Raw genomic sequence first — 21,934 nt, forward strand, 5'->3', positions numbered from 1 at the left:
GCAGGGAGCACGAGTGAGAGTGAGCGCGGATACACGTGAGCACAATGCAGGGAGCACGCGTGAAAGTGAGCACAGATACACGTGAGCACAACGCAAGGAGCACGCGTGAGAGTGAGCGCGGATACACGTGAGCACAACACAGGGAACACACATGAGAGAGTGAGCACAACTCAGGGAACACACATGAGAGAGTGAGCACAACGCAGGGAACACACATGAGGAGAGTGAGCACAACGCAGGGAACACACATGAGAGAGTGAGCACAACGCAGGGAGCACGCGTGAGAGTGAGCGCGGATACACGTGACCACAATGCAGGGAGCACGCGTGAGAGTGAGCACAGATACACGTGAGCACAACGCAGGGAGCACACATGAGTGAGCACAACGCAGGGAGCACGCATGTGAGAGCGTGATATGCATGAGCGTGGGGCAGGAGCACACGTGAGAGTGTGATACACGTGAGTGTGGGGCAGGGAGCACACGTGTGTGGATACGTGTGAGCGTGGGGCAGGGAGCACTCGTGAGTGAGCATGGATACACGTGAGCACAATGCAGGGAGCACGCGTGAGAAAGTGTGGATACACATGAGTGTGGGGCAGGGTGCATGTGTGTGAGGGTGGATACATGTAAGCATGGGGCAGGGAACACATGTGAGGGTGGATACATGTAAGCATGAGGCAGGGAGCACATGTGTGAGAGTGGATATATATAAGCGTGGGGCAGGGAGCGTGGATACACATGAGTGTGGGGCGGGGAGAACGCATGTGAGGGTGGATACATGTAAGCATGGGGCAGGGAGCACATGTGAGGGTGAATACATGTAAGCATGAGGCAGGGAGCACGTGTGTGAGTGTGAATATGTGTAAGCATGGGCAGGGAGCACACGTGAGACAGTGAGCATGAATACACGTGAGCGTGGGGCAGGGAACACATGTGAGGGTGGATACATGTAAGCATGGGGCAGGGAGCACATGTGTGAGTGTGGATATGTGTAAGTGTGGGGAAGGGGACCACACATGTGAGAGTGAGCGTGGGCATGTATGATGCTGAGGCCCCAGCTCTCCCCAGCAGCTGCTCCCCTGGCTGGAGGCTCCCCACAAAATCAGTGGCACCAGGGGAGACCTCATGTGTCTCCACGTTTGGCTGCTGCCCACTTGCAGGGCTTTTATTATTTTCTTTTTTGTTGTTGTTGAGACAAAGCCACACTCTGTCGCTCAGGCTGCAGTGCGGTGGCACAATCACAGCTCACGGCAGCCTCGGCCCCTGGACTCATGTAATTATTTCACCTCAGCCTCCTGAGCAGCTGGGACCACAGGCACACCCCACCACGCCGGCTAAATTTTCAGTTTTTCGTAGACATGGTGACGGGGTCTGGCTGTGTCCGCCCCAATCTCAGCTCGAACTGTAGCCCCCATAATCCCACCTGTAGCAGGAAGACCCGGGAGGAGGTAAGTGAATGATGGGGCAGCTTTTCCGTGCTGGTCTCCTGACAGTGAACAGTCCTGTGAGATGTGATGCTTTTTAAGTGCAGTGCCCTGCACACTCTCAGAAGACGTGCCTGTGCTCCTCCTCTGCCTTCCACCATGGCTGTGAGGCATCCCCAGCCTCGTGGAACTGTGAGTCCATTAAACCTCTTTTTCTTTATAAATTACCCAGTCTTGGGTACGTCTTTATTAGCAGCATGAGGACAGACTAATACACACAAGGTCTCACCATGTTACCCAGGCTGGTCAGACTCCTGGGCTCCAGCGATCCCCCTGCCTTGGACTCCCAAAGTGCTGGATTTCCAGGTGTTAGCTACTGAGCCCAGCCCCACTCCAAGTTCTTAATGGACTCCCCAGCCACAGGGGCCTAAGGGACCCACCTCTGTGGCTACTCAGGGCACCTGGCGTGAGAGAGGAGCCACGTAAGCCCAGGAACCTTCAAAAGCTAGGGGCGCACAGAGTTCCCTGGCCAGGGCTCCATGTCCAGAGGCCAGGAGGGGAGGATGGGGTCAGGGATCCATGTCTGGATGCCGGGAGGGGAGGATGGGTCAGGGCTCTGTGGAGGCCGGGAGGGGAAGATGGGGTCAGGGCTCTGTGGAGGCTGGGAGGGGAGGATGGGTCAGGGCTCTGTGGAGGCCGGGAGGGGAGGATGGGTCAGGGCTCTGTGGAGGCCAGGAGGGGAGGATGGGTCAGGGCTCTGTGGAGGCCGGGAGGGGAAGATGGGGTCTGCTAAGGGCTGCACTGTATCCCCTCCAGAAACCATCTGCTGAAGCCCTGACCCCCAGCACTGCAGACTGAACTGAATGTGGCGATGGATGGGAGGTGAAGAGGGAAAGGCACAGAGAAAAGACCAGGAGAGGACAGGCAGGGAGGCCTCAGACAGACAGAGACACTCTGATCCCGTAGTTTGGGCTCCAGAACTGTGGTCTGAGCTGCTGGGTCTGCGGTACTTTGTGACGGCAGCTGCAGGTATCCAGGGTCCCGAGGTGCAGGGCATTGGAACATGCCAGCTGCACGGGTCGCCCACATTGGGCTGGCACCTTCATCCTCGCGCCACAGCAGAGTGACCGGAACCATCCATTTGTGACCCGGCGCCAACGCAAGACCTAGCCCTGTCCTCAGGCCCAGCGAACCGCCTCTCAGGGGAGAGGGTTGCGGGCGGGAGGCCCCGACGGGGGCTGCATGCGATTCTGACCCAGCGGCTGTGCCAGGGCTTGGCTACAGCTGAGAACACGAGAGGAAACGGGGCCTGTCATGAGGCCAGCGCTGGTTCTCGGGGGCAGCTCTGAGACATTAGAAATGCTGGCAGGTGCTGTAAATAGCTGCTGAATAGGGGACCCTAAGGGACCCCACTTACAGGAGAAAGAATCTCAGCCGTGCCCACACCAGGGTTTCCACCATCACTCCCCAGTGGCCAGGCAGGCCACACACGCAGGGAACCCAGAGCACTTTTCTAGCCCGGAGTATGAGACAGAATTGTGCAGTAAGTAAATGACTGAATACAGCCCCTGTGTGCAGGAGAGAGGTGTCCCACTCAGAGAATCCCAGAGTCTACCTGGGCCGGTGCCCACCTGCGTCGTAGCAGGTGGGCGTTGTCCCCAGAAGCTCTCTGCCCTCCCATCTACAGACAGAAGGATGGGTGCCCAGGGCGCAGGTGAGACCCCAGGAGACACAGCCACACCAGCCACCCCAGGGCCACCCTCCTCGCCCCGTTCCCATTTCTCCTCATTTTAATAGCACAGTAAGAAAAAATGCAGGCATGGGCTCCACCCTCTCTGCAGGAGAGCCCTCCAGAAAGTTCCACATGCACCTGCAGCCTAGGGGGTGGCACTGCCAGGTGGGGTTCAGCCTCTGACCACTGGGCCTCCCCAGGCTGGCCCAGCACAGTGGACACCTTAGGCTCCACTATATGGATGAGGGTGAGCCATAGCACCGCCCCAGCCAAAGACCCCAGGGGCCATTCCAAGCCAAGCCCGAGAGCCTGGAAAACACCAAGGCTGTTTGGGGGACCCATGGCCACAGGCTGAGAACCCCATTCTTCTAGAGACCCAGAGCACAGGGGCTGAATGCCACCTGCCCACCGGACTGTCCTGTATTACCTACGGTTTATGATACTCTGACCTCTCGGACGCCTTACTGGCTGGGTGGAGACTGCCCTCCCTTACTGGCTGGGTGGAGACTGCCCTCCCTTACTGGCTGGGTGGAGACTGCCCTCCCCTTACTGGCTGGGTGGAGACTGCCCTCCCAGGACCAGCTAATAGAGGCAGCAAACAGAGCTCCCCTTTAATGCACAAGTCAACCCATCTGCAGCTGTAAACCCGACCACCCCTTATCTGACTCACTGACCAAACCGATGTTCCCCTGCTCTCAATCACCCTGGGACGTGACGGTGGTCAGCTAGATGCCGCTACAGCCCAGAGCCCACGGAAATTAACCTGTCCAATCCTGAACTTGCTCCTCCGTGCCTACCCTCCCTGGCCTTCCTTCCCAGGGAAACCCCATACAGCCCCTGTACAGCCTCTGGCAACGCTCTCCCCTCTCACCTTCTGGATCCTGTCATCTGGGCGCTCCCCAGTGGCCTGCGTGGAGCGGTAAGTGCCCTCCCCCTCTAGGTTTCTGTGGTTTAAGCTGCTGGGTCTGCAGTACTTTGTGACAGACTCTCTTTCGAGGCAGGTACTGTGTCTGTGTCCCACCACACCCAACCGAAAAAAATTCCATCACAGCCCTTCCTACCCAGGCTTGCTGGAAGCATCCACTCGCTGGCCCCGAGGGGACATGGACCACCTGGCTGAGACCATGTGACTGCAGCCTAGTCCTGGGGCCCAGAGCTCCGGGCCCAGCCACAGTGCCAGCCCAGTGTGGGTGTGGCCACAGGCAACCCCCAAAGGTAAGGCCAGAAATCAACACCCAGCCAGAGCTTCCCAGGCCAGTTGGCCTGTCCTCTCCTGGGCACAAGGTTGGGCCCCACCCCAGGATCCAGCCCACCTGCACCCGGGACCTGAGTGTTGTAACTACCAGCCAGAGCTGGGTCCCCAGCTGTCCCTGTGTCGTGTAGAGCTCTGAACTGTTGGAGTGTGACAGCCCTGCCTTCCCCGCCCTGTTGCTGACAGTGCAAGGACCAGGCTGAGCACCCTGACCTCTGCGTCATGAGCCAAGACTCCCTCAAAACGCGTGGAACCGGGTATCCCCTCAGCTCCAAGGCCCGGACAATTCAGAGGGCCCTGTCCCCTAGATGTTCTGGCCTCCTGCAGGGAGATGACCGGGGAGGGGAATTGATGGGTAAGCTTCCCTGCTTCCCGCTCTGGGATGGTGCCAGGTGCACCCCACATGGTCTCCGGGCTCCCCGGCGCTCGCCCACCCCCGGCACCCGCATGGTCTCGGGGCTCCCCAGCCTGTGTTGTCACCTTCTCAGTCCTCAGGCCCCGCTTCACCGTAAGGCTCTGCTGTTGCCCTTTCTAATTCTCTTCGCTTTTGAACAAGGGGCTGCGTTTCCAAGTTGCCGGCAGGAGCGCGTGACCCTCCGCCAGAACCAAATCCTCGCCCCAGCTTCATCCGGGGAAACCCGCGCTGGGACAGGCCTCGCCGCCCTCCAGGGACAGGAGAGCTGGGGCGGGGGCGCTGCCGCGGCGGCTCTTTCGGGCTCCTCCACGGCCCAGGCGCCCTTCACGCCCTCCGGGAGCCAGAGGTCAAGGCGGACAAGCAAACAGGTGACTTTAATGAAGGGCGGCGGGGGCCCCGCTGCGGCGGGAGAGGCTCGCGCTCCGGCCTCGCGCGTGGGGGGCGCAGCCCTTCCCCTCCGCGAGTTCGCGCTGGGGCGCGGCCCGGCGGGAGCGAACAGGTGCGGCGGGGGCGGCTCACCAGGCGAAGAGCGGCTTGCGGACAGGGGCGGCGGGGGCGGCTCACCAGGCGAAGAGCGGCTTGCTGTCGTCCTTGGAGAGCTCGCACAGGCAGTTGAGCAGCAGCAGCGAGTCGCCCAGGAACTTGGGGGGCACCACGTCGATGACCAGCTTGCGCAGCGCGGCGGGGCTGCTGTGCAGAGGGTTGGCGCGCAGGTCGGGCCGCTGCTTGAGGATCCCGTAGGTGTTGATGAGGAACTCGCTGAAGGCCGGGTGCACGTCGCGGCTGTAGCCCAGCTTCTCCAGGCGCGCGCTCAGGGCCAGGTAGCGCTGCGTCAGCTCGCGCAGCTGCTTCTCGTCCACGGAGCCGTCCAGGGACTTGATGGAGGTCTGCGGGGGGGCGGCCTCGGAGCCTCAGACGGGGCTTCCCGGCCCAGAGCCCACCCCTGCCCGCCCGCCGGGGCTCTGGGGTTCCCTCCGCGGCCACCGCCAGGGCAGGAGCCGAGAAGGGGGAGCCTCCCCGGACGCCGAGCGCCCGCCCCCTCCGGCCGCGCTCCCCGCGGGGCGCACCTGCTTGATCTTCTCGGGGATGTTGGCCACGGTGAAGCCGTACAGCCGCGTCACGCCCGGGAACACGTAGGCCAGGATGCGGCGGTCCAGCTGGAAGGCGATCTCGCCCACCACGCGCGCGTCCTTCTCGGCGCCCGCGAAGCTCTGGATCTCTGCGGGAGGAAAGGCCCGGGAGAAGGCCAAGGCGGGGTGTGAGGATCCACTGCCCTCGAGGGTCCCCCCGGCACGTGGAGGCGACTCCTCCTCCCCCTCCCCCGCCTGCCGCCACCCCCCACTGTCCGGCAAATACAATCGGAAAGAAAAGGAAAAAAAACAAACAAGCCCATTCAAAAGTGGGCAAAGGATATGAACAGATACTTTACGAAAGAAGACATATATGAGGCCAACAATCATATGAAAAAATGCTCATCGTCACTGGTCATCAGAGAGATGCAAATCAAAACCACATTGAGATACCATCTCACGCCAGTTAGAATGGCGATCATTAAAAAATCTGGAGACAACAGATGCTGGAGAGGATGTGGAGAAAAAGGAACACTTTTACACTGTTGGTGGGAGTGTAAATTAGTTCAACCATTGTGGAAGACAGTGTGGCGATTCCTCAAGGCCTTAGAAATAGAAATTCCATTTGACCCAGCAATCCCATTACTGGGTATATATCCAAAAGACTATAAATCGTTCTACTATAAGGACACATGTACACGAATGTTCATTGCAGCACTGTTTACAATAGCAAAGACCTGGAATCAACCCAAATGCCCATTGATAATAGACTGGATTGGAAAAATGTGGCACATATACACCATGGAATATTATGCAGCAATCAGAAATGATGAGTTTGTGTCGTTTGTAGGGACATGGATGAATCTGGAGAACGTCATCCTCAGCAAACTGACACAAGAACAGAAAATGAAACATCGCATATTCTCACTCATAGGTGGGTGATGAAAAATGAGAACACATGGACACAGAAAGGGGAGTACTAAACACTGGGGTCTATTGGGGGGAAAAGGGGAGGGCCAGTGGGAGGGGGAGGTGGGGAGGGATAGCCTGGGGAGAAATGCCAAATGTGGGTGAAGGGGAGAAGAAAAGCAAAGCACACTGCCATGTGTGTACCTACGCAACTGTCTTGCATGCTCTGCTCATGTACCCCAAAACCTATAATCCAATAAAAAATTAAAAAAAAAAAAAAAAAAGAAAAGGAGAGTAAGAAAGTGCCGCTGGGCAGCTCAGCTTTCCCTTCTCCCTGTCCTCGGTGCTCTCGGGAAACTGGGAGGCAGCTCCCTTCTCTGTCCCTTTGGGGTGAGGTAAACCCTTTAATCTCGCAGGTGGGAACTGGCCCCCTGTCACGAGGGAGCTTACCCCAGCATCTGCCCCTGCTAGGACAGAGGAACCCGGCCCTAGGAGGCAGGAATTCAGATGGGTCCCCTCCAGTGAGGAACAGGGCCAGTCGGCTTGGCTGGGAGGAAGGGGGGGGGGGTTCCTTCTGTCTTGGCAGCCTCTGGGCATCAAAGGCTGCTTTCATGTTGATTAATACAATTACTTCATTTTTTTCCTACCTCTGAGAAGAGGATTGCTGGATGAGCAGCATTTTTTTTTTTTTTTTTTTTACGAGTCTCCCTGTATCATCATCCAGGCTGGAGTCCAGTGGCCCAGTCTCTGCTCACTGCAGCCTCCACCTACCTGGCTCAAGCGATTCTCCTGCCTCAGCCTCCCAAGTAGCTGGGACTACAGGCACCCGTCACCATGCCCAGCTAATTTTTTGTATTTTTAGTAGAGACGGGATTTCACCACGTTGGCCAAGACGGTCTTGAACTGCTGACCTCCTCGGCCTCCCATAGTGCTGGCATTACAGGCGTGAGCCACCGCACCAGGCCACTCTATTTTAATTACTTCCTCAACATTACTCAGGAGGCTCCAGTGCCCCCACAAAACCTGCTTCAAACGTCCCCCTCCCCAGGGTGGCCTCTGATGGCATCCCAGTCCATCACAGCACATGTCCTCGTCCATCTTTTTCCTGGTGGATGAGAAACAGCATCTCATTTTCATTTCACTAATGACTGTGACCCAACATCTTTTCACGTGCTTTTTGGCCATGTATATACTGTATTTTCTTTGGAGAAATATCTGTTCAAGTCCTATACGGATTTTTAATTGGATTGTTTGTCTTCTTACTGTTGAATTGTCAGAGTTCTTAAATAGTCTGCATACTATTCCCATTTCAAATGCACAATTTACAAACCTTTTCTCCCATTCTCTGGGTTGGTTTCATTTTCTCAGTATTGTCCTTTGAAGCACAAAAGTCGTGTGGTTTTTGTTTGTTTATTCTCTTACTTTCGATGCAGTCCAGTTTGTCTGTTTCTCTCTTTTGCTCCTGCTTTCTGTGCGATCTCTAAGAATCCACTGCCAAATCCGAGGTCACGAAGATTTGCCTGTATGGTTTTCCCACAAGTTTTCCGGCCCAAGCTCCTGACATCTCTTAGGTCTGATCCCTTCTGAGTTACTTTTCGTATGTGGTGTGGAGTAAGGTCCGGCTTCATTCTTTGGCATGTGGAGACCTACGTGTTCCAGCACCACTGAACAGTATTCTGCCCCTACTGAAGTGTCTGGCACTCTTGTGGAAAACCGTCTACATATGGGCTTATTTCCATCCCACGGCAGTACCACCGTGTTGGTGACTGCAAGCTTTACAGTCAGTTTGGAAACCGGGAAGTATGAATCCTTCTGTTTTGTTCTCCTTTTTTAAAGATTGTTTTACCTATTCTGGTTCCTTACACTTTCATATGAATTTAAGTTTCTGCTTGTCAATTTCTGCAAAGAAGCCACTGGGATTGCGATGGGAATTGCATAAATGCACAGATCCAATGCAATCTCTATCAAAATTATTGATTATTAAACAACATAAAGTCTTATAATCTGTGAACACAAGATGTTTCTCTGTTTACTCATTTATTTATTTTTGTTTGTTTTTTGGAGAAAAGGTCTTGCTGTGTCACCCAGGCTGGAGTGAAGTGGCATGATCTCAGCTCACTGCAACCTCTGTCTTCTGGGTTCAAGTGATCCTCCCACCTCAGCCTCCTGAATAGCTGGGACTACAGGCACACACTACCACACCCAGCTAATTTTTGTTTTTTGTTTTTTTTGAGATCGAGTTTCACCATGTTGCCCAGGCTGGTCTTGAACTCCTGGGCTCAAGAGATCTGCCCGTCTCAACCTCCCAAGATGCTGGGATTAGAGGTGTAAGCCACCGTGGCTGGTCAATTTTCTGTTTCTTAATGTCTTTCATTCCTTTCAACAACGTTTGTAGTTTTCAGTGCATTTCTTTCCCAACCACTTTTCAAGGCTGCAGAAGAGGTACAGCAGCACACTGCACAGAAGCATAGGGCGCTGAGGAGCAGGTGTAAACTCTCCTGTATTAATGCATTTCTCTCCTCAAGAATCAAGCTCTCTCTCCCATTCTGCACGCCCGCCCCCGCCCCCCACCGCCCCACAGGCATCAATGAGGTGGAAGAAACATCCTGCAGGCGACATGTTCTGGAAATCGTTTCTAGCCAACCTTGGGTCTCTAAGATCCAGCCAAAAACCTGTTCTTCAAAGGAAAACGGTGATACTTTGATAAGCCTCTGGCCAGACTTAGGGGAAAAAAGAAAGAACACAAAAATTACCACTAACAGAAATTAGAGATGCCCCTACCACAGACTCTACAAATGTAAGAAGGATACTAAGGAAGTCTTAGGAATGACTTTATGCCAATAAATTCAATAACCTACATGACATTGGCTGGTTCCTTAAAAGACACGAACTACGAAAGTTCCCTCAGGAGGAAATGGATAATCTGAATAGCCTTTTATCTGATAACCTTACAGGTGACATTTGACAGTTTAAAAGTAAACAGACTTCCAAAGTGGCCTGCCTTGGGAAGGTCTTGTGGTCCACGGTCCCTAAGTTCCTCAGATGCTGCTGTACTCATTAATGCGCAGCCTAATGACACGGAAAGGACACGGTTTATCCCTGAGTCATGAAGTTTTACTGATTGTCCTGCATGGAGACATTTTAGCCTGTATGTTGTCACCTGTAGCCAACGACTGGCCCTCTGCGTTGCACCCTCCAAAGGAAAGGACAACAGGAGTATGAGAAGTCCCTTTCCGTTCTCCCGAAGTCTCCCATAAAAGCCGCTGGCTCAGATTCCAGAACACTCCAGCTTTGCTGGTGCGTCCCCCTACTTGATCCTCACACTTAGCTTCCCACAAACCTTTATCGAATTATTTCGGTCTCAACAGCCTTAGTTTCAGCTGACATTATCAATAAAATGGAATTTGTAGGGAGACAATGTTCCAAAAAGACTGTTCAGGGCTCAGGTAGTTTCAGTGGTGGATTCTACCACTTAAGGAACATGTGACACCAATTCAACACAAACTCTTCAAGATAACTGAAGAGGAGGGAAGACCACAAAACAAGGGGAAAGCAAATAACAAAATGGGAGGAATACGTTCTCACTTATCAATAATAACTGGATGTAAATAGTCCGCCTGTGATCCCAGCACTTTGGGAGGCTGAGGTGGGCAGATCACTTGAGGTCAGGAGTTCGAGACCAGCCTGGCCAACTTGGCAAACCCCCATCTCTAGTAAAATACAAAAATTAGCTGGGCGTGGTGGCACACGCCTGTAATTCCAGCTACTGGGGCGGCTGAGGCATGAGAATCACTTGAACCCTGGAGGTAAAGGTTGCAGTGAGCTGAGATTGCACCACTGTACTCCAGCCTGGGCATCAGAGTGAGACCCTGTCTCAAAAAAAAATGAATACAGCATGGTAAACTCAATGAATGATGGTGTGCAAGTCTGCTCAAAAACAGCCACGAAACTTTGACTGTGAACAGACTAACCTCTCCAATCCAAAGGCACAGAGGAGGGCTGAATGGATTAAAAAAGAGAAAGACCCAACCCTCTGTTGCGTACAAGAAACACACTTCACCAGGAAAGCACACGTAGACTAGCTGAAAATGAAGTGATAGTAAAAGATATTCCAGACAGATGAGAACCAAGAAAGAGCAGCAGTGACCACACTCACATCAGACGAAGTGGATTTCAAGACAAAAACTATAAAAAGAGACAAAGCCCTTATATAAGGATGAAGGGCTCAGTTCGGCAAAAGGATATAACAGCTGTAAATATATATGTACCCAACACTGGAACACCCAGATATGTAAAGCAAATATGGTCAGAGCTAAAGTGAGAGACAGACCCCAATACAATCGTAACTGGAGACTTCAGTACCGATTTTCACCCTTGGGCAGAACTTTAAGACAGAAAATCAAAATGCAACAGCAGACTCGGCCTGCGCTGCAGACCAGATGAATGTAATGGGTATTTACAGGACATTCATGCCACAGGTGCAGAATAGACACGCTTCTCCTTAGCACATGGGTATTTACAGGACATTCACGCCACAGGTGCAGAATAGACACGCTTCTCCTTAGCACATGGGTATTTACAGGACATTCACGCCACAGGTGCAGAATAGACACGCTTCTCCTTAGCACATGGGTATTTACAGGACATTCACGCCACAGGTGCAGAATAGACACGCTTCTCCTTAGCACATGGGTATTTACAGGACATTCACGCCACAGGTGCAGAATAGACACGCTTCTCCTTAGCACATGGGTATTTACAGGACATTCACGCCACAGGTGCAGAATAGACACGCTTCTCCTTAGCACATGGGTATTTACAGGACATTCATGCCACAGGTGCAGAATAGACACGCTTCTCCTTAGCACATGGGTATTTACAGGACATTCATGCCACAGGTGCAGAATAGACACGCTTCTCCTTAGCACATGGATATTTACAGGACATTCATGCCACAGGTGCAGAATAGACACGCTTCTCCTTAGCACATGGATTGTTCCCAAGGACAGTCCACATGTCGGGCTGCAAAACAAGTCTTTGAAAATCAAAACATTGATACATCAACTATCTTCTCCGACCACAATGGAATAAAACGAAATCAACAACAAAAGGACTTTTGGAAACTCTACCAACGCGCAGAAATTAAGCAATATGCTCCTGAAGGGCCAGCTTATCAATGGAGAAATTAAGAAGGAAATTTTAAAATGTGTTAAAACAGGCCAGGTGCAGTGGCTCACTCCTGTAACCCCAGCACTTTGGGAGGCCGAGGCGGGTGAATCACGAGGTCAAGAGATCGAGACCATCCTGGTCAACAAGATGAAACCCCGTCTCTACTAAAAATACAAAAATTAGCTGGGCATGGTGGCACGTGCCTGTAATCCCAGCTACTCGGGAGGCTGAGGCAGGAGAATTGCCTGAACCCAGGAGGCGGAGGTTGTGGTGAGCCGAGATGGCGCCATTGCACTCCAGCCTGGGTAACAAGAACAAAACTCTGTCTCAAAAAAAAAAAAAAAATGTCTTGAAACAAATGCTAATGTTTGGAAACACTACATGGACACAGCAAAAGCCTTACTAAGAGGAAAGTTTACAGCTGTAAGTGCCTACATCAAAAAAAGTAGAGAAACTTCAAATAAACAACCTAATGATTCATCTTAAAAAGTTAGAAAAGCAAGAGCAAACCAAACCCAAAATTAGAAGAAAAACAATTAAGATCAGAGCAGAAATAAATGACATTTAAATGAAGAAAACAATACAAAAGATCAATCTAACAAAAAGCTGGTTATTTGAAAAGATAAATAAAATGGACAGGCCAGACATGGTGGCTCGTGCCTGCAATCCCAGCACTTTGGGAGGCCAAGGCAGGCAAATTGCTTCAGCTGGGAGTTCAAGACCAGCCTGGGCAGTGTAGGAAAATCCCATCTCTACAACAACAAAAACACAAAAAACAAAAATAAGCCATTTTATTCTAGCCAGGCACACACCTGCAGTCCCAGCTACCTGGGAGGCTGAGGCGGGAGGCTGGCCTGAGCCTCAGGTGGATATCGACATGCAAACCTCACACCATATATGAAAAGTAACTTGGAATTGATCAGAGACCTGCCTGGAAAACCTAAACTATAAAACTTCTAGAACAACACGTAGGAGAGAATCTATGTGACCTTGGGCTTGGCAAAGATTTCTTAAACCGAACATAAAAAGCATAAAATACGAAAGAAAAATCAATAAACTGGACTTCATTAAATTAAACAGTTTTGCTCATAAAAGACGTTACTATGAAAGTGGAAGCCATGAAGGGGGGACCATATCTGCAACACCTGTGCCCAAAAGGACTCACACCTGGGTAAAGAACTCTCGCAACTTCCCAAGGAGAAGATAAGCAACCCGTTTTTTCTTTAAAGATGGGCAAAAGGTTGGGACAGCCACTGTCCTGGGCCCCAGCCTCCCAGCCTGGCCATCCTCCCTCCACTCCGTGACCACCCAGACGTGCCCTCCCCACGGCTGCCAGCCTTCCCCCGGGGCTCACCCGCTGCCCCCCCACCGGCCATACCATTGAGGTAGTAGCCCCTCCTGGTCCTGTCCGCGGTGGGCAGGCTGCTCTCCGAGAAGCACACCTTCTTAGTCCGGACCACCTCCCTGGGCTCCAGCAAGCTCTTGTCCACCAGTGAGTCTTGCAAGGGGCTCAGGAGTGGGGACAACTTCCTGTCAGTGCCTCGGTGGCTGTGCAGCTCCGAGGGACTGAAGAAGGCCTTGAAGTATGCCTGGGAAGGGGCTGCACAGCCTGGGGAGGCGTCGTCTTCACTGGGCAGGGGGGCATGTGAGCACAGCAGGTCCTCCAGGCAGGGCATCTGCAACTGGGAGGGTGTGTCAGCGACACTGGTGAACCTTCCAAAATCTGGAACTGGAGCAGGGAGGAAAGGGGTGAGGCGTCAGGTCAAGTGCCTAAAACATCCTCCAGAGTGCAAAGAACATGTTAACAAACCCTGTGTGCCCAACCCCAAGCTTCAGCACCTGCTGGGGTGTCCCTGGCTTCAGAGCATCCTCCTGCCCCTCTGGACCTCGAGTGAAAAAGGAGATGCTAGATGTAGTGAAGTGGCCGTGGGAGCCTGCCATGCCCACGGGAGCGCTGTTTATGGTGCCCACCATACCCACGGGAGTGCTGTCTGTTTATGGTGCCCACCATGCCCACGGGAGCGGTTTATGGTGCCCACCATGCCCATGGGAGTGCTGTCTGTTTATGGTGCCCACCATACCCACGGGAGTGCTGTCTGTTTATGGTGCCCGCCATGCCCACGGGAGTGCTGTCTGTTTGTGGTGCCCACCATGCCCATGGGAGCGCTGTTTATGGTGCCCACCATGCCCATGGGAGTACTGTTTATGGTGCCCACCATGCCCATGGGAGCGCTGCATGTTTATGGTGCCCGCCATGCCCACGGGAGCGCTTTGTCTGTTTATGGTGCCTGCCATGCCCATGGAAGGGCTGTTTATGGTGCCCACCATGCCCGTGGGAACGCTGCATCTGTTTATGGTGCCCGCCATGCCCACGGGAGTGCTGCATCTGTTTATGGTGCCCGCCATGCCCATGGGAGTGCTGCATCTGTTTATGGTGCCCACCATGCCCGTGGGAACGCTGCATCTGTTTATGGTGCCCGCCATGCCCATGGGAGTGCTGCATCTGTTTATGGTGCCCGCCATGCCCATGGGAGTGCTGCATCTGTTTATGGTGCCCGCCATGCCCACGGGAGTGCTGCGTCTGTTTATGGTGCCTGCCTTGCCCATGGGAGTGCTGCATCTGTTTATGGTGCCCGCCATGCCCATGGGAGTGCTGCATCTGTTTATGGTGCCCGCCATGCCCACGGGAGTGCTGCGTCTGTTTATGGACACAGCAAGCGGGCAGGCCTCCGCGTGCTTCCTCCCGCCCTGTGCACCCACACACACTGGAGAATGACTTTTATATGCATTTTAAATTTTACATAAATGGTGACACCCTACACATTTTATTCTGCAACAGAACTTTTTGCTGCTGCATTCTGTCTCTAAGATTTATCCACGTTGAGCCATCTGGTAGCTCCCAGTTCATTTAACTGTTTCCTGGCACCTCTGTACACATGGACACACACACAGTGGCTTTTTACCCTTGCCCTGTCGATGGGCACAGGCTGTTCCCACATTTCCTTGCAAACGCACAGCTCCCAGGATGAGCCTTCTCCCTCCGTGAGCATCCTCTGTGGTCCAGCGCTGGGCTCAGCCTCCTCCCTCCGTGAGCGTCCCCTGTGGTCCTGCGCTGGGCTCAGCCTCCTCCCTCCGTGAGCGTCCCCTGTGGTCCTGCGCTGGGCTCAGCCTCCTCCCTCCGTGAGCGTCCCCTGTGGTCCAGCGCTGGGCTCAGCCTCCTCCCTCCGTGAGCCTCCCCTGTGGTCCAGTGCTGGGCTCAGCCTCCTCCCTCCGTGAGCCTCCCCTGTGATCCAGCGCTGGGCTCAGCCTCCTCGCTCCATGAGCCTCCCCTGTGGTCCAGCGCTGGGCTCAGCCTCCTCCCTCCGTGAGCCTCCCCTGTGATCCAGCGCTGGGCTCAGCCTCCTCCCTCCGTGAGCGTCCCCTGTGGTCCTGCGCTGGGCTAATGTTTAACTTTCTTTGCTTTCCACGATGAGGGGGAGGTTCCATGCCCACCAACTGCTCCCGGCCCCACAGCCTCATGAAGACTCGGTATTCCCTAACCAGGCTGATGAGGTCATGTGGCATTTCCCTAATCCCTGGTCAAATTTATCAATGCCTTTGTGGCTTATGAAATTCTATTCTACCTCCATGTCGTGAGTATTCTCCTAGCAACAAAGCAAATACATATTTGAGAAACGCTGTGAAGAGCTATATCAAAACGTCATGTGCCTACAAAGGAACCAACCAATCTTCCCTCAGAAATGTTTTCCAAGGAAAAAAAGTGTTCAAAAGAAGCAAAGTCATCAGTGTGTGCCCTGCCTCCTGCCACGGGGGAGGCCTGGTCAGTCCTCGGGGCTGCACCAGCTCCCACCCCAGGTATTTTCAAATTATAAAAGAGCATCATGTACAATTCTGTATTAATTAAAATTGCAGTAAAAGGACGTATCTTCTGGAAAGTTACTTTTTTTTTCTTTTTTTAAATTGCATCTTAGGTTTTGGGGTACATGTGAAGAACATGCAAGATAGTTGCATAGGTACACACATGTGGCACATATACACTATGGAATATTACGCAGCAATCAAAAATGATGAGTTCGTGTCCTTTGTAGGGACATGGATGAACCTGGAAAGTTACTTTTAAGTAACTCAATAATAGATAGAAAACCTAAATGAACCAACACACAAAGAAGGAAAGTCTCAAAGTCAGGAAATTATTATTCCCCAAAAAGGGCTGCAGGCCTGGGTGTTCTGTTCGTGAGTGTGCCAAGTTCCCAACAAGTCATAATCCCAACATCATACAAATGAAGCTGGAACCACAGAACGCTTAAAGCATGCTCAATTAGGTTTCAAAATTTGTCACAATTCTAACGTCAAATTCCTACAAAGATAACCCCTAGGAAAAATACCATAGATGGGCCAGAAATAGCTGCATCAAGTATCATCCAAGCATAGGTCAGGGAACAGACTCATGAGGCAGGGGTGTGAGGAGAGCACAAGGCCGGGGGTGGGATGTGGAGAGCACCAGGCGGGGGGCGGGTGGAGAGCACCAGGCGGGGAGGGGTGTGGAGAGCACCAGGTGGGGGGGGTGTGGAGAGCACCAGGCGGGGGGGGGTGTGTGTGTGCTGGAACAATGCCAGCATGGCGCCCGCCTCCTCCATTAGTGGGGTGTAGGGGCCTTTCAGGAGAGTGTTTGAGTGTCTCTTCCGACATCTCAAATGCACACAGCCTTTGACCCGAGGACCCACGTGTGGGATCCCCTACCCAAGGCGACAGGGTGCCTGTGCAGGCTGCTCCCGGCCACAGCATCCGCGGTCACAGACCGGGAATGGTGCTGCCTGCCAGGGGCCCCAGAGAAGGAACCAGCTTCTCTGTGTGCCGGGATGTCTGCAGCTGAGGACTGACGGGGAATGATAGAGAAATGGACAGTTTCAGGGCGAAAGTCAGGCTGGGGAACAGCGCAGTCCTGTTTGGGTGGACCAAAAAGAGAGAGAGAGACACACGGACCTCCATCAAACTTCCAGAGAAAACCCAAGAAAACGTTGATTGTGCCTGCCTTTAGGGAGTGGGTCCAGAGGCGTGGCCTGAGCCGGAAACATGTCCTCCGCGGTGTTAAACCCCTTTTTGGCAGGAGCTCAGTGGTGGTTTTCCAAACCCCCGTCCTGCTGAGGGCTGGGGCTGAATGCAGCGCCCCGCAGACCCAGGCACATTCCCAAGCACATGCTGAGGCCCAGAGCATCAAGGGTGCACCACGCGCTGCCACTGAGGTGGCACAGTTTAGAAGGCGGCCTTGTCCAGGCCCCTCCCCACTGGCAGCCCGGGCCACACTGAGCCTGCCCCACACCCTGCATGGGGGCTCCAAGGCCCTCTGTGGAAGGCCTGATGGCCTCGGGCTGGGGATCCTCCCAAGACCTGTGTCCAGCCAGACCTGGGCTTGCCAAGGTGACCCAAGGGCAGGTGCACTCACCGTGGCCATGGAGACCCCACCTGACTCAGCCCCTGACAAAGGTCCCTCCAGGGACTGCACAGCCTGAGCAAGGGTGGAGGGTCTGCCGCTCTCCCGCCAAGGGAGGCCCCAGCACTGTGTCCAGCCCAGTGCAATTCCTTCTTGAGGAGGACGATGGCAACAAGGCCGGGCATGCAGCCTGTGGCAGTTCCTCAGGCACCAAGCAGACTAGGGGCTCTTTTGCAGCCACAGTGCCCGGGGCTAACAAGTGCTGTGAACGGGACCATTTGCAGTGCCGCCGTAAGCACAGGTCCACCCAGCAAATGGCCTGTGGTGAGTGTGGGGGAGCTCAGTGGCCACCAACGGGGATGCAGGACCTGGGGCCTCCCACAGCAGGGACCCCCGGCGCTGGATCCTCTGGCCACACTGTCCCCATACCTCCTGGCGAGGTGCTCTCCTTCCAGCTCCCCGTGAGGAGCCCCTGCAGGCACCGAAGCTATGGAGATGCTGCCAAGGATTCCCCTCTTTACTTCCCGACGTGCTCGCTCTCAGGCTTTGTACACAGTAGCTCCAAGCAGCGGAGAGTGCCTCCTGCAGGCTGTGCCCGCTCAGAGGCGCACAGATGAGGGTGGTGGCTGGCGTCTGAGGACTCAGGAAGTGACCACCCCTGCGCAGGTCCCAGAGTGTCCCCTCGGTGGGTGGCAGAACCAGCCTCCCAGGCATGGCTCGTGCTTCCCGACAGCAGCGTTCACAGGCACTGGTGAGGCTGCCTGCTCCATCGTCCAGGACCAGGCAGGCTGACCACATCCTGTCCCCACCCGGCCTGGTGGGAAGCTGAGGTTGGCCGTGGAAGTCCCAGGCAGTGCTGGGTCAGGGACTCTGTCCACTGCCCACCATCCTAACAAAGTCAAGGGCACACCTGTCAGCCATACCCCAAGTCACATGCAGAAACAGGGAATGTTTTTCCCAAAATTTTTAGAATAAAACCTACTACTTTGCAGAAAGTGATCAAACCCCCCCTTTTTTTTTTTTTTTCAGTGAAAAGCCACAGAAGGTTGGAGTCAATACTATGTGGTGGGTGGATCGTGACCCGACACTCCCACCGCCCCAGGGACGACAGGTGCCCATCATCCCCACCCACTCCCCTGACCTCCCCGAGGTAGGCCCTTCCCACCCTGGGGCTGCCCTGACTCTGGCTGAGGACGTGAGTGGATGGGACTCGTGTGGCTGGTGCGTCTGACAGCCCCCTCCGCCCCAGGAGAAGAGACACACACAGCCGAGCGAAGTGCCAGCCGGGCCCAGCCTGGAAGAGCTGCCTGGGTCTCTGGAGGCCCACGAGGCTGCACGCCTCCCGCTCTGCCCCTACGGCGGCACTTCCGTGACTGCAGCTGACCAGTCCACCTGCAAGTGGCTGACCACCCCTACTTCACCGCAGCGGGCCTGTAGGGGAGGGGCCTCGCCCGAGGACAACAGCGGAATGAACCACCTGGTGCTGCTTACTCAGATCCGAGGGTGTGGAAGGTACCCGTGACCTCCTGTACCAGGGGCACCTGAGGAGCAGGCGTCCCCTGACCCGCCATCCACCAGGCCAGACCCTTGGGCCAACTGAGCCGGGTGGCGCCTCACCTCCGCTCCCAGGGGAGCTGGCTTCGGGGTAGGCGGGCGCCCTCTGGGGGAGCAGGTCTCGGCCACCACCGTCCTGGCAGCTCTGGCTAAGCAGCCGCCGCAGCATCTGGTTCTCCTTCAGGAGGCGCACCTGCTTCTTCAGGTCTGCGTTCTCACTCAGGAGCTGGCTCATCAGCTCACCGCCCTCAGCCATGGCCGGCGCACGTCCCTCGTCGTCCCTCACAGCTCCTGCAGCCCCACAGAGGTGGAAGCCCAGAGCCCACAGGCACCACAGAAACAGCCCAAGGCCACAGAGTTCCGTGGTCGCTGCCACCTTCCGAACCTTGTGATGTCGCTGCCCTAGCGACCAGGTGCCAGGCACCCCTGCCCGCCCTGGCGACAGCTCGTGGCCATGTTGAGGCAGTGAAGCTGGAGGCCCGTGGGGTGCACAGGCAGCCACTCCTGCACCACGACAGAGCCCGAGAATGCCAAGGACCTTAGGCAGGTATGGGATGTGGGGACCACACTCCAGGGGGATCTGAGCCACTCCGCAAAGGGAGGCCCAGCCCGGGTCAGGCATTCACCCCATGTGGAGTCCTCAGGCCAGGTGGGGACACTGCCTTTCCTTGAGTGGCACGTGGGGCTGCCCTTCCCACAGGCCCTGCCCACGACACAGGGACCCAGTGTAGCTTTCCGTAGGCCCTGGCACTCAGGGTAGCATGTGGTGTGCGGGTGTTCATCAGGGCCTGACCTTGGGACCCACACTTGAGGATGGAGGGGCTGGTGAGTGTAGGGGGAGGACACCAGCCTGGGGCAGCCCCACGATGGTCCCCACACCCTGAGGAGCACTGGGAGGCCCTGAAGGCTGGGCCGGAGACCACCTGACGTCACTCCCCCATGAGAAGGGTTCAGCAATGTGTGTCCACCCCTCGGACCACGAGCACCCGTGTCTAAGACACCAGTTGTTCCCAACTGCACTGCTCCTGCCTGCACCTCACTGCAGACACCCCTGACCAAGGCGTGGCCCCTCAGGCTGTCACACAGGGCTGTGGCTCATGGGGTCCTACTAGGGCAGGCATCTGTCCTCGGTCCGTGTGATCATCTTGAAACCCACCCTGACTCCCCCCGTCTCCAATTACTTGGGAAAATCAATCACCTCAGTGTTGTTTCTTGGCTCTGAGGGTCTTGTTTTATCAGCAGCCAGAACACAACAGACGGGTCATCTTGTCCTTGTGGGAAGGGACGTAAAACACAAACCAGTGGGCCAACCACACTCCAGCCCTGTGACAGGCGCCCTGTGACCTCCGGCCCTGTGACGGAGAGCCTCCCACCTGGGGCCCCCAAAGTGCTGGGATTATAGGCATGACCTAGAAATTTATTATTTTAATGAAGAATTTTATTATTTTAATCAGCGTTTTCCTGCATGGATCATGCCTTTGGTGTCATATCTAAAGAGTCATTGCCAAATCCAAGGTCACCTGGATTTCGTCCTATGTGATGTTCAAGGGCACTCAGGTGCAGACGCCCCAGGAAAACAGTCTTCATTCAGCCCTCGGCCTGATTAGGGGAATGTTGATTCCAGGAGAGAAGGTCTCAAGTTAGACTTTGTGGAGAAAGGGTTTCTACACCCCAGCATTCCTTACACAACCCAGCCAGCCTGGTGCTGCCGCACAGGGCTCACGCCCCAGATGAAGACAACGGGGGCCTGATACAGCCCACTGAAGAGGGGTGCAGGGCATCCAGGATGCAGAGCAGGGAGAGAAGTGAGGGTTAAGTCACAGGTGCGTCCCAGCTGAGGCCAGTGGGGCGCTGAATGGCTTTTCCTGCGCTGGCTCCTCCCATCTCATTTTAAATGCCATCTTCTCCCCTCTCCAAGGACACCTTCTCTGGACATCACGAGCTCTCCGGCCACAGACCTTTCAACGCTCTGACAGCTTTCTGATCTTGACGCGTTATGCTTTTAATATATTGCCGGATTCGGTTTGTTAGTATCTCGTTAAGTATTTTTATCTCACAGGGGAAACTGATCTGAATCTCCTTGTCTTGTAATGTCTTGGTCTGGCTTTAGAGCACTGGCCTTTTAAAAGGCCCCGCAAGGTGTTCCACGCCATCTTCTAGCTGCTCTTTCCTTCCTACATGGCAGACAGAAGTCACCCGTGAAGCTACCTAGGCCTAGACTTCTGGGAAAGTTTTAAATTTCTAAATCAATTTCTTCAGTAGATATAAGGTTACTTGTATTTTCTATTTGCTGAAGGCCGTGGCTGTGGGGCACTGCGTCCATTTCCCGTGGCTGTGGGGCACTGTGTCCATTTCCCGTGGCTGTGGGGCACTGCGTCCATTTCCCGTGGCTGTGGACACTGCGTCCATTTCCCGTGGCTGTGGGGCACTGCGTCCATTTCCCGTGGCTGTGGGGCACTGCGTCCATTTCCCGTGGCTGTGGGGCACTGCGTCCACGTCCATTTCCCATGGCTGTGGGGCACTGCGTCCACGTCCATTTCCCGTGGCTGTGGGGCACTGCGTCCACGTCCATTTCCCGTGGCTGTGGGCACTGCGTCCATTTCCCGTGGCTGTGGGCACTGATCCATTTCCCGTGGCTGTGGGCACTGCGTCCATTTCCCGTGGCTGTGGGCACTGCATCCATTTCCCGTGGCTGTGGGCACTGCGTCCATTTCCCGTGGCTGTGGGGTACTGCGTCCATTTCCCGTGGCTGTGGGCACCAGCATCAAGTTTTAACCACGTCCCACAAACTCTAATGTCATTTTTATTCTCATTCAACTTCAAATATTCTCCAGTTTCCCTTGTGCTTTCATCTTTCTCAAGACGCTTTTTAAACAGGAGTTTTAGTTTTTCAGCAAAATTGAGAGGAAGGTATGGAGATTCCCCTACTCTCTGCCCCAACAAATGCACAGCCTGCCCTATTATCAACTTCCCGAAC

At 54.6% G+C, this 21,934-nt stretch overlaps 1 protein-coding gene across 1 annotated transcript; it reads right to left on the reverse strand.

The window, feature by feature from the left end:
* Positions 1–5,233: 5,233 nt before the first annotated feature.
* On the reverse strand, positions 5,234–19,303 carry SPATC1L (spermatogenesis and centriole associated 1 like). The gene is made up of 4 exons (XM_035283015.3): positions 19,021–19,303; positions 13,351–13,701; positions 5,892–6,043; positions 5,234–5,711 (listed from the first exon to the last, which is right to left on the reverse strand). The coding sequence occupies exons 1-4, from the start codon at positions 19,211–19,213 to the stop codon at positions 5,385–5,387; spliced, it is 1,023 nt and encodes a 340-aa protein (XP_035138906.3). The 5' UTR covers positions 19,214–19,303; the 3' UTR covers positions 5,234–5,384.
* Between the last annotated feature and the right edge of the window lie 2,631 nt (positions 19,304–21,934).

Source organism: Callithrix jacchus, chromosome 21 (assembly GCF_049354715.1).
Source record: "Callithrix jacchus isolate 240 chromosome 21, calJac240_pri, whole genome shotgun sequence".
In the NCBI taxonomy this organism is placed as follows: domain Eukaryota; kingdom Metazoa; phylum Chordata; class Mammalia; order Primates; family Cebidae; genus Callithrix; species Callithrix jacchus.